We start from the raw sequence: 13,511 nt of genomic DNA on the forward strand, positions 1-13,511 counted from the left end.
CATTTATACCTCATATTGTCACACTAAATCCATAATAAGATACGGTTTATATGTCTACAATATTAGATTAATGTGCCACCTAATTGATTCCTTTGTAATTCATCTCAGTTTGTGCATATAAACTTTTAAAATGTGTATATCCCGCTGAGACCTGAACTTTTGTTTGGTATGCATTTTTAATTTCTCCTAGCTATATGAGAACAGTAGGACCCAATAAGTATAAAAAACTAAACATTATCAATGACAATAAAGTCCCAATGTCCTCAAAAAGCACTTCCTAATTAACAGCGTCTTATCTTGTGACTCTAAAATTGCTCAAATGTGTTGCCATATTGAACTATAAACATAATTAATGATAAATAAACAAGTTTCAATCATAAAATGTGATCGGGTGTCACTTTTGTGTCGGGATTAGCTGCAGACTGACTTAGCAGAGATGGCTGCCATCTTGTTTTTACATGGATTAGTGTATTGTGCTCTTACTACCACTAGATGGAGCAAAGAAGTGTCCACAAACGAAGACAACAGGTCTAAGTAAAGTAGAATGAAGTATAAGGTCAAGCAAACCCAAAATGTGATGTCCTCATACGAGGGTACAGGGTCTCAGGAAACTTTGATCAAGCATGCAATTTTTGTTTTTCTCTTATTATTTTTTTATTTAATAGGGGAGATGTTTCTTTATAAGCAATTTTGGCTTCTAACCTGCACAATTTCACAACTTTATAAATCTTTACTGTCTTTTTTCATACACAGGTATGTACAAATAAACTGAATTAAATCATCATATGGACAAATATGTAAGATATGTTTTCCTTTTTAAATTATGTCTCTGACTCTTGTTAGTCATTTTGGACAGTATCTATGATGATTTTAAATACACAAGCCATGAGCGATGAGCAAATCATCCATTTTTGTTTTTGTTTTAAACAAATACAAGCAGATGACACAGTTAATAAATATCAGGCCATATTTTATTAACTCTTAATATTGCACCTCTATCCTGAAAATAATATTCCTCACAAGCTTTTTAAAGTGCTGAAATGCCTCATGACACATTTGTTGAATTTAAGGGATTATTCAGGTGTTGTCTTCAAAAACAACAAGGCAAAAAAACAGCAACACATTTTTCCCTAATGCTGTCCCTCAGTTCAGTCCTCTCTCAGCATGGTTTGCTGCTCCCCATTTGACTAAAATGTATCTGCTGCCATCTTGTGGTAAAAATGTAAGCAAACATGCATTTCACATTTATTTGGAAAACCCCTCCTGTCACACGCAAAATGATTCATGATTCACTGATCCCAGAGGAGAAGGTCTCTGCTGCTTTTTACACAGGGCCCAGGGGTCAGAGGTCAGCTGTAGAAATGTCAAAATAGAGCTGGGGAGGAATTCAAGTCCCAATCAGCTCATTGTCCTCCCTCTGGTTATGACATTTAGGCTCACAAGAAAATACAAACACATGACAAGTGACTCATCACGAAAAGCTGAAAATACTACAGAGCTTATGTGAGACTGTACTTCATGGTGGAAACTCACATTTTCTATCTTTGTGATACAGAGAAAAAATAAGGCGATCAAGAAGAATAAAATGCTCAGCTGGGTGACAGAGCCACCCAATCACCAGTTTCTATTCATTTTGGGGACAACTCCATCAGTTTAGGACAGACAGCATGAAGAAACAGGGATGTGTCAGCTGGAGGGGGTTGGCGGGTTGCTCTAGTCCCTCAGAGGGTCTCTCATTAGTTGACATTTTCTGTTCTAACATGCTGATAAACATCTGCGCAATGTTTTTCAGCCACTTGGGTAAATTATGATTAAAGCCATTACACAAGAAAAATCTGATTTAGTTTCATGTGTCAGCGCAAAAATGGGTGTTTACTTTGGAGTTATCCAAAGTCAACGCATTTAATTTCCTTCTTGTTTTCAATCCAAGAAAGTTGGAGAATTTCACCATGAGACTACTTCTTAAGAAATACTGCAGTTTTGCCTGTAAAACAGGCTTAAAAATACTTATGTAAAGAGTTTTCAGTCCATTTTCTCACACTTTTGCTTGGCACTGCATGTGTGAGTGGATTTGTTTTTCTTTCTTCCCAAATATGAGCTTGTAGAGACTCACTGATGCAGGGGTGTCAAACTCATTTTAGTTCACAGGCCACATACAGTCCGATTTGAACGCAGGTTGGCCGCACTAGTAAAACCATTGCGTAATATCTAATAAATAACAAACACCTCCAAATTTTTCCCTTTTTTGTTTAAAGAAGTACATTTTAAAAACACTAATCTGTTTACCAAACAGATGACAAACAGCACGTGATGTCTCCAAAAGAATAAATGGAATTGAACAATATTTCTGTCATTACATGTGCATTTTTCTGTACATTTCCACTCCTCTGTAATAGTCTTGACATCACCAAACCAAAATAAAGTGAAAGAAAAGGACTGTTCTGGTGGAAAAGCCTCTGAAGCAGCATTTTACATGAAGAAAGCTACTCAATGTTTAACTTGCTCCTGAAACCTGGCACCTCTCAGCCTTCACAAGTGCCTCACAATTAGGTGTGCAAGGTCACTCAGTGGGTCAGATTGGACCCTTTGGCAGGACGGCTCTGGCCGCCGGGCCGCATGTTTGACACCCCTGCACTAATGAGTCTAACTTAAAACTAATGATCACCATATATCCCCTTTTAAGAGATTATTGTTGTTGTAAATTAGAGGTGAAGGCCTGCAACAAAAAGACGCCATATTCTCACTCCAAACTTTAGAACTCCTGCTGAGTAATAAAGTGATTGTTTGCAGGTCATACACCATGTGAGGGTTATCAGACAACATGCAGAACACCTCCCACCTCTCCTACATAGGAGCATGTTGTTTTGCATCTCTTTGTAAATGTGTTAGGACTTTTGGGGTAATTTGTGTCTCTTTGTGGGTATTTTTGTGTCTATTTATAGTCACTTCGTGTCTCTATGAGGTAATTGCATGTGCTTTTTTGTCATTCTGTGTCTGTGTTTGTTTAGTGTTCTTTGTAGTTGTTGTGTTTCTTTGAGGTAATTTTGTGTCTCTTTTGGTTTTGCCCCTTTTTGTAGTTATTTTCTGTGTCTTTGCAGTTCATTTGCATCTCCTTGTAGTCACCTTGTGTCTCTTTGTAGTGTCACTTTGTGGTTTATCTGTAGTCATTTCAGGCTTGCTGGTCAGTACGTGTTAATTTGAGTGACATTTTGCAGGCAAAGGCAAAGGCCTTTGAGCCTGTGCCCAGTAGGCTTATTCATTAATCCATCCATGCTGAACACTGGATAATCTTCCTCCTGTTGTTCCCTCCTCATAAAGTAACTTGGTATCAGTACACAAAGCTGACATATATGACAGATGTCTCTGGTAATTTAGGCAGGTGAAGGTCAGGGAAGGGCAGCACGCCGTCATTGTCTATGTGTGTCTGAACTGTGTAGGCTTTGATCACTGCTCCCCACTCCAGCACAGAGCTGTGGATGATTCCCAGTCTGGCCTGTTCATGATAAGCTGCTCCCAGCTCTCGGCCCAGGTAGATGTCTTGGATCTGGGGTGAGGACAAAGTCAAGGAATCCCTCTTTATGTCTGCAATCACGTCCAGATTTGTGTCTCTATCCCTGTTGTATCTATTTGTGTCTAAATGAGCACCGTTATCTATGTCTTGGTCACTGTTTGAGTCTGTGTTCTTGGCTCTGTTTGCATCTGGACAGTGGTGAACTGGCCTCTGGTCCAGGTTCATCACCGTCAGCCTCTCCAGGTGCTGCACAGCAAAATGTCCCTCCTTGAAATTAGGTGTCTCTTTGGATCCTCCAGCGCCACAATGGATCAGTGTGAGGTGCCTCACCTCTGAGTTGTTCAGCAGACGTGCCGTGTTTAATGGTGACGTGAACCAAACAGTTAAACGTCTCATCCGGAAAACGGGAGACGAGTGCGACTGGGGGCGGTGCAGCGTGGAAAGCTGGATGTCCTTGCATTTGCAGTCTGCAAGTGATGAGATGCTGCAGGGCTGCGGGTCCTGGCTGCAGGAGTAGTATAAAAAGCTGTTGTGGGTCACATACGCCAGGCGCAGGTCAGAGCGCTGCAGAGCCACCGACACACACAGCAGCACGCAGAGGAGAGGGCTGGGAGGGCTGATGGCAGGCATCACTGCTGGAGGAGAGTCTCAGGAAGCATATTGATTGGTGTTCATGTGTGGATGTGTGTGTTCAGGTACGTAGACCTGAGCCTGTAGAAAAGAAAAGCACATATTCAGCATGAGGAAATAAGTAAAGACAAACACACACTCTACATCTGTGATCAAACCCTTAAACTCAGGGATACAAACCAACTTTCAGCACACTTCATTCATTTTATATAAAGTTTGGCCTGTGTGCAAAGGCAACCAGTGGTGGAGGAAATGCTCAGACCCCTTCCCTGGTCACATTAAGATTACTTTTGTGGTTGCGAATTCTGATTAATGAGCAATGTCCCATATAAATGAATAGAATGGTATAAATAAGTAACATTTGAATGTAGCTGCTGTCAGAGATGAAACTGATCTTACTCTCTTTATATCCAGCTGTGTAGTTCAATCTACTAACTATACATAGCATTTTATTAAATGAAAATATGTTTCACATGTCAGCATTGCACTCCTGTAACACTGTTGTACTCACAGTTCAAAAGGAAGGATCAGTATAGATGCAGCAGAACCAGAGATATCGCTTTTTTTATTCCATGCACTCTTTTCCTTGTCTAAACCTGGTGCCTACATTACCCGCAATGCAACTTGACCACCAACAGTTCAGTCAGAGATTCAGGTGCATTCACACCAAATCTGGCGTTGCAGCCATTAGCCACAGGGTTGTGCTGCGGTGAGGGAGGGTCACTTCAATGCCCCATTTGTGGGGGAGTGCAGGGTTGAGAGGAAGCCAATCTCTCCATCTCAGCAGCTGAGTATTTGTCTTCCATGAGTTTGTTTTTGTTGGCTTAAAGATCTGTAGAATCCCTTTTGATTATTGTAACTGTATTATCTTTACTGCCACAAAAGACACACATGGAAACAAAGCGAGCGCTCTCCTTTGTAAGATAGTAGACTGCACACAAGCTGTTGATACGCATTTCCTTTCCTCACTATGATATTTAACAACAGAAGAACACTGTATAACTTGTTCCCATTGACTGCAGGGGTCACTGTATAACTTGTTCCCATTGACTGCAGGGGTCTTTCTGATCTCATCGGCAGTTACGTGATGAGCCGTCACAGTGTGTTGTCGGGTTGTGTTTCAATAAAAGTTGAATCTGATTCCCATCCTCCCTGCGGCCCCACCACCACAGCCTAGACGCACTACCCACATTCGGATGAATGGGAGGAGCTGCGTCTTTGCGGCAACGCCAGGTTTGGTGTTAATACAGCTTTATGGTAGTAACAGCCAAAGGCAACACATTCTCACTCCGACCTCGTCACGTATCGACATTTAAAACGCCATGAAAGGTGCCCTGGCGCATTTGTTGTTGAAGTCCTAGGATGCCGTGTCAAGTTCTGCCTGTTACATGCATAGTCTTCTTTCAAAATACACTTCTGTTTTTACACAAAATTTAACGTTTGCATACAGTCTCCTTAAAAATAAAGGCACTACGTCGGGTTTAGGAGAACGAACAGAGTTTGGCTTTATAATCTTTAGGGACGCGAATGCTGCTCTCCCCGGTGAAGATCGACGTTTGTTGGACCCATCCACCACTCCTCCAATCCACCCTACTTGGACTTTCGCCACCTTTACTTTCGTTCTTGTTCCGCTGTGTTTCCCCCTGACACCGCCGTTAAACTATAAAACCAACCTCCCACGGATCATGCTGAAGTTAAAAGACGGCTTTTTTCATCAGTATCTGACGCGGAAAGTCACTACCCAATACCCGATTTCGACAACTTTCGAGTGAGACCAGGTTGCTAATGTAGCCTTGAGCTGCTAGCCACAAGCAGAGATGAGGAGCAGGCTACAGAGGTCTGGTTACGTCTTTCTGACCCCACACCTCCAAACTTCTTTTTTATTCTCAAACTTTTAGTCTTCAGCCCCAACCAATGCTGACTCAAGTGACATCACTTGCGGCAACTTGGCTTCGCTTAGCTCCCTCTCGAGCCATTAAAGGCCTTACATGACCTTTTCACACATGCAGTAGTGCTCCACAACACCTGTAAACACACTCTTCTTCGAGTAAGAGATCTGATTATTTCTCCTTTTACTGTTCGCTGCATTCCAGGGGTGACTTTATGTTGTAATTGTCCTCAGTTGTTATGTAATTGTCCTCTTCATCATGTCTCTGCGTAATGATTTACAAGAACCCCCGAGGAGCAGGTGTGAACTTGCTCCACTTTGCTGTGGGTTGTTGCTCATCATAATAAAATCAACTTGCACTAGATAATATCAGTGACATTTTTGTGGCAAAAGTCCAACTGACAGCATCCCCGAATGAAATGTTTATATAAAAATAAAATGCTTGGGTCGTGTAAACAGACCCAGCCCTCTTTCAGCGTGGGTCAACTTTCGTACGGGAGATTCTCGTAACTGGATATTTGAGTAAAACGCTCCGAGGTCGCTCCCCTGTGTGTCTCTCAGCCATTAAGTATTGTCTTACCAAGACGTGAAGAGAGGGGATGTGGACATACCAACAGCTGGTTTGGATCAGAACTCTGCCACACACACACACACACACACACACACACACACACACACACATGCACGCACACACACAAGAAACAGTCTATGATGGGTGTGATCTTCCTGTACTACAGTTAAGGATACAATGTTTGGCACTGGGAGCCCACATTGAATTTCACACACACACACACACACACACACACACATGCACACACACACACACACATGCACACACACATGCACGCACACACACAAGAAACAGTCTATGATGGGTGTGATCTTCCTGTACTACAGTTAAGGATACAATGTTTGGCACTGGGAGCCCACATTGAATTTCACACACACACACACACACACACACACACACACATGCACACACACACACTTAGAAAATTATAACTGTGGAGATTGCTTTGAGATTCCAGGGAAAACATTGTTTTGAAATCTTGGCTTTTACAAAAGGTCTGGGTAGATTTTCTGGTTTGGCAACAACGTCGGGGCAGGAACAAGAGCGTTGACCACTGCATTCTTCCCCTGGCCTCATGTGACATTAAACATAAGTGAACTATCATCTACAGTATATTTAACATCCAGTCTCACTCCTTTTATTTTGCCTTAAAGCTGAAAGCTTATTCCACATTGTCTGACAGCATCAGAGGTATTATGCGTGTGTTTGTTTCAGCTCATCATTAAAGCTCTAGCATGTTTACCCTGGGAGAAATATTATTCAAACCATTCGATGAAATGGAAATATTGTTGATGGCTTGTGCATCATTTATACACGAAATTCGCCCTGATGTATTTGGAAACTTGGGGCCTCCAATTTCAAACAGCTTTGTGGGTTTGAACATTGTTTGGCTGCACAGCATGAGTTTATACTCACTGACACACCAGCAGGTCAGTGAAGTTCAAAGGGGCGTTTAGGGTTCTTCACTTCACTGAGTTTGCTTGCTTGCTAATGAAAATATCTCACAGTAGGTCTGAAGAAATGTTTTTAATGATGAAATAGCAGCTATTAAACACAGAATACTGGATTACAGCGGGGTTATGTGCAGGACTTATGACTTATTTTATGTGCAATAATGTGCATGAGCACTTTTTTAATCCTGTTTTAACAGCATACATTGGCAACGAGTGTATGTAGTGTATGTACAAATGTGTATAATGTTTATTTTCATCACTATTTTATGACTTTTGTATTACTTATTTTTAGATATGAGCCTGGTCCTTGAGTACACCTGAATTTTGTTATATGTTTGTACAGTGACAACAAAGAAATCTGAATCTGAGAAGGTAGTCAGCTGTGCTTAAATAAGTTAATATGCTATATTTTTTAGTAGTGTTAAGAAATCCCATGGGCGGCATGGTGTTAGCACTCTCGCCTCACAGCAAGAGGGTTGCCGGTTCGATCCCGGGCGTGGGAGCCCTTCTGTGCGGAGTTTGCATGTTCTCCCCGTGTCAGCGTGGGTTCTCTCCGGGCACTCTGGCTTCCTCCCACAGTCCAAAGACATGCAGATTGGGGACTAGGTTAATTGATAACTCTAAATTGTCCATATGTGTGAATGTGAGCGTGAATGGTTGTCTGTCTCTATGTGTCAGCCCTGCGATAGTCTGGCGACCTGTCCAGGGTATACCCTGCCTCTCGCCCGATGTCAGCTGGGATAGGCTCCAGCCCCCCCGTGACCCTCAAGAGGATGAAGCGGTTAGAAGAAGAAATCCCATGAAGCCCATCAATTATTACAGAAAGGTGGATTATGCTGCAGGAACAGTTTGAGAAGTTTCTAGACTTTTTTTGATGTCTTACATGATCTTGTCTAAAATATGACCACTTGTTTGTTTTAACAAGCAGAAAGTATGACCCATAATTATGTTTTGTGTCAGGTGGCAAAATCTAGAGGCCGCAGTAATCATTACGAGAGCAAAGAAGGAAGTAAGGTGACCTTGTGTAAAGAGCAAGAAAGTCCCCTTAACAACTTCTCATTCAAGGGATGTTGGGAATAGAATGATTTTATGTGTTTTACTATCAGTTGTGTTTCACTATATAAGTTTTAGATGTGTGAACAATGAGAATACTGAGATGATTTCAGCTAATCTGAATGTGTTTGCTTTGCAGAAGTGGAGAAGTACAGGAGAGGAAGAGACATGAAGTCTGAGGAGCACATATCGCAATGCTTAGATAATTAGTTTCATATATGGTAGTAAGAATAGAAAGTGATGTACAGATAGTAAGGTACAGCACGTGTAGGGAGTTGTGTTGTTCTCTTGTCTTTCTAAACAGGAGCCACGCCCCCACTGTCAGCGGGAAGGAGTCAGATTAACACGAGGCAGGGGCGTGGTGTGGTGAAGGAGGAAGTGGAACTGCCAATGAGAAGAGGACAACGCCTTGCGTGCACAATGACACTCTGTTACGCTCAAATATACTGGGTCAGGGAAAGGACAGGAGGTCAGACTTCGTGAACTGACACACCTTTGTTGTTCGTCAGGGACGTGAAGTTGAGACCCAGAGCTCTGTAATTTTATTCCTTTACTGCTTAATAAACTACATTAACTGAGACCGAATATCTATTGCTTCATTAAAGAACACGCAGGACTGAGCTCACACATAGCACATTGGAGAGTAGGATGAGCCCCAAGTCCATCAGGGACTAGTGCTGATGTCTGGTGTTAAAGTCAATGTAAGGAGCATGTTGACGTGTGTCATGTGATATACATTTCATTACCATAGTAACAAACGTATATTTTAAGCCAAACCATGTTCTTTCTTCTGAACCATGTAGTTTTGGTGCAGCTGCGACTGTTCTACAACATCAACCACATGTTTAAAACAACCATTAACCATCATATACAAAGTATTCTGTTGTCCACTTGTGGGTGCGCTAATTTAGGAAGGGCCGCTGTGGGTTGGGGCAGCTCAGACCATAGGGTCTTTGCTTGGGAACTGGAGGGTCGCCGGTTCCGGTCCCTGTCCAGACCAAATATGGAGCATGGACTGGTAGCTGGAAAGGCGCCAGTTCACCTTCTGGGCACTGCTGAGTTGCACTTGAGCAAGCACCAAAGACCCGACTGCTTGGAGTGACTGTCCATGGGCAGCCCTCTCACTCTGACATCTCTCCATTTAATGTATATATAGGTCCTGTTTGTGCATGTGTGTGTATTTCCAGCCTGTGTGTATATGACAACAAAGTGAAAAAAAATGAATTTGAACTTTGGGATTAATGAAGTATCCTCTTCTATTCAGAGGTAGAAACATGGTCGTATGGGTTGGCACGCTGCTCTCATTTAAGGTTCATACGTATGCCTACAAAAAGTAATGCACCATTTATAATGAGCTGGTAACGCGTGTATACACGTAATTGGGAAGGCTGCAATCAAGTGCCCAATGCCATAATGAGAGTAAAGATGGAAAGTCTGCCTGAAGAGGCAGGTTGGGGTGGAGGATGGGTCAAACAAACACAGGACTGTCCTCCAGGAAACTGGTGTTCAAGACTATAGCCCCTTTTACACTGCCAGATTTTCTGCGAATGTTGGGCCGTTTTGCTGGCAAGCTGCGAGCGTTTAGACACACAGAGCCGGATTGCCGAGTTGACCCGAGGTGCCCAATTTTCCGCCTTGTAAAAAGAACGAGGCGGCCTTCAGCTCTTCTCTTTGTTTTTTTCCTACAGATTAAATATCACACGTTGTTAGTGAGCTTTAAAGGCACTGGAAGGGTGTTTTTGTCATCTTCAGACAGAGCCAGGCCAGCTGTTCCCCCTGATTCCAGTCTGTGTGTTAAGTTAAGCTAATCGCAACGTGGGTAGTTTATTACTGGTACAGACCTGAGAGTGATATCTCTTTTCATCTACTCAGCAAGAAAGCAAAGAAGTGCATTTTCCCCAAACTATTGCTTCCCTTGTACAACAAGTCCTCCAACAACAAACTACATTGTTTGTCCGTGTCCTCTGGAACGACACATTCTGCCAGTGTTGGAAAAATAATATGTTCTGGGTTTGGGTTTGGTTAATGTTAGACAAAGAATATGTTTGGGTTGAAATTACTACTTTGTTATGGTCAGGAGACCTTTGTCAGCATGGTTGCAATTACACACTCATGGTTAAGGTCAAGGAGCGGTCGTGGTCACAGTTTTCAAAACAGCTCTCACTCATGGTCCTCCTTTGCTCCTGTCAAATTACAGCAGCTGCGAGAGAGCTCTGTCTTTTCAGCAGAAACACATGTTGTTTTTCAGAAAATGAAAGGACTGATGCTGTTCTTTGTGAGAGGAAAGTCTCAACAAGGACTGTGTCTTCATATTAAAGGGATATTCCACTGAAAAATTATCTTTCTGCCTGAAAGGTGGCTCTTTAAAGTCTGTGACTTGCTTGTGAGTTGCATTTGAGTCCAATGATGAAGGCAAAATACGACAAGTCCTCCAACCCCAATGTATCCCCAGACTATAGTTCATATGATATAATGCCCCATGAATGACTTCATCACATTAAGTTAAAGTTATGTACGTTAGGTTAAGGAGAAAAAACATTGTGACAATGTACCTTAAAATAACTATATATAATAAAGTAATAAAGTCTGTATGAACAAAAGTCGGCAGGTGGCATTTCGCTGCACTCCCTGATTTTGTTTTTATACTGCCAATGCTGAAAGAAGACTGATTGGGCTTTCCTGCAAATTTGCACAATTCCTATTTAATAAGGCCTTAGTCTATGTGTAACAGATATACTGTAGCTCAGATTGGAGTAGAGCAGACATACAGCTGTCTTTTTGAGGTGATAGCCAACTTACTAATGGTGCAAACTATAAACTGACATTAACTAGCATAAGCCATCATGTTCCAAAGAGACACACTACAGACAATAACAAAAAAATGACATTTGCCTTACAAAACAGAAAACAGCAAACTGCACACTACTCGGTCCAGCCTGATGGGAATGTGGGCGTTACTACAATATGTTAATCATGGTCTCCTCATACTCAGTCAAACTATTCTTGGCAGATGCACTCGACCCTACAGAACACATTATTCTTGACATTGCAGCAGCTGATGTAAGAGGGAGGACATGAAGCAAAAGAACAAAGAATCCAAGATGAAGTTTGACTAGTTTTCTTTTTTTAAACAGCTATCAATGATGAAAATGATGGTTTCTTGTTATGCCAACTAATGCTGAGAGCAGAGGGCAGACAGGTAGATGTAACCAGCCTTAAAACACAGTGAATGACAACATAATGTACAACAGACTGGTCTTACTGTCACGACCAAATTGCTCAGCCAAGCCTGCAGTAGATGTATGAAAGTGGAGATTCAGAGTGCAACTGTTTGCTTTTTACTCTGAACTCCACACCTCCTTATGTCAAGAGTACATTCTTTCTGTGTCCTCGCTGTAAAGCCTTTCCGCCCACTTAGATAAAAATGAATGAGCATTTGACCACATTTCTGGCTTAGCTATGAATCACTGCCTTGGAACTGGGGTGACTCAAACCTCAAACATCAGGCTAAATAATCATTTCTGTGGATCAGGGGTGAAGTTTGTAGTCTTTAAACCGCCACTGTCTCATTTATCTTCATGACAAAACACATCAGAAGATGACAAGTGACACCTAACAGTGAAATAAGTGTCAGCTGTCAATCCAGTATCAGAAGCAGTTGCAGTGTTAAACATGCAACGCATTTCACAGTTTTCCATCGGAATGGATTTGCGAGAATGTTTCTATTACATAACACAGACACAGGAATGCACAAGCTATGCAATGTAACATGAGAATATACAGCAAAGCTTGGCTTTCTGCTCTTCTTACGGACTGACTGCAGAACACAAACTTTTAACAGCTGTTAAAGCTCACTAAAAGTCCATCAGTGCTAGTTTACGGATAGTTAGTGTCCCAGGTTTCTGGTGTTAAACTTACCTCACGTTGCTGCTGAAGAGCTGATATGTGAATGCGTCAGTCTGAGGCTGGGATGGGGAAGAAAAATCACACATCCAGCTGACGTCAGGATGGGGGAAGTATCCCACAGAGGAAGCTGTAACTCATATAAAGTGCAGACTGAGTTCAACCCTCAAGTACTGCAGACACACATAGGCTGTTTGTTCTGAGCAGACTTGAACCAAAGAGACCCCTACCAATTTTTAAAAGGCATTTCATTTGTCATACAATAACTTGCACGTGTTTAGTTTGGTCAGCTGTTGGTTTTATACCTCTTACGCAAAAGGAAATGCCACAGACTTTTGCTTCTGTTTTCTCCGGTTGTGTAGCACCAATCAAAAGTATTTGCGTCTCTCTACTGCACAGACGGACCCATTCTATGACAAGACCATCATCCCTGCAGTAAAATACTTGTTTAACACTTTTAAACATTTGTAGGAGTCTTAACTGTTGATGTTTTATCAACTTTTAATACTTTTAAAGACACTATAGACACCCTGTAATAACATTCCCATCAGTTCAGAGATAGAAGTTTTTGTCAGAGGGTCCTCTTTATAGTTATTCATACAGGTGTGTTCATACTTACATCCTAAACCATACTGCCATTTTGAAATTTGCATTTTTAAGACACTTTGTTGTATGTGTAAAAGTCTAATTTATAACTGCAGATAATGTCTTTCTAATGATTTATCTACCAAGTTAAAATATTAGTCTATCAATTTACTATTAGAAAGAATGAATATATTTCACAACAGGAAATAAGGAGGTATTTGCAGTAGAAGAAAATCGGTATTTTCCCAGTAACACATAAACGCAAGCCAATTTTGATGCGTTCAAGTGCTGTGGGAAATCTTACAATTAGAACATAAAGTAGCCGAATCAACAATTCAGAATTAAATAGCTTTACTCTCTTAGGCTGTATGTCACGAATACAGAGATATAAAATCATTGTGGTGTCAAATCATCGTT

The 13,511-nt window shown here is 41.6% G+C and overlaps 1 protein-coding gene across 1 annotated transcript; it reads right to left on the minus strand.

The window, feature by feature from the left end:
• Positions 1-474: 474 nt before the first annotated feature.
• si:ch73-52p7.1 (uncharacterized protein LOC100321084 homolog) lies at positions 475-12,610 on the minus strand. Its single transcript, XM_049600824.1, has 2 exons — positions 12,525-12,610; positions 475-4,222 (listed from the first exon to the last, which is right to left on the minus strand). Exon 2 carries the CDS (start codon positions 4,139-4,141, stop codon positions 3,329-3,331), a length of 813 nt encoding a protein of 270 aa, XP_049456781.1. The 5' UTR covers positions 4,142-4,222; positions 12,525-12,610; the 3' UTR covers positions 475-3,328.
• Between the last annotated feature and the right edge of the window lie 901 nt (positions 12,611-13,511).

The sequence above is a fragment of the Epinephelus fuscoguttatus genome, linkage group LG16 (assembly GCF_011397635.1).
Source record: "Epinephelus fuscoguttatus linkage group LG16, E.fuscoguttatus.final_Chr_v1".
Taxonomy (NCBI): Eukaryota; Metazoa; Chordata; class Actinopteri; order Perciformes; family Serranidae; genus Epinephelus; species Epinephelus fuscoguttatus.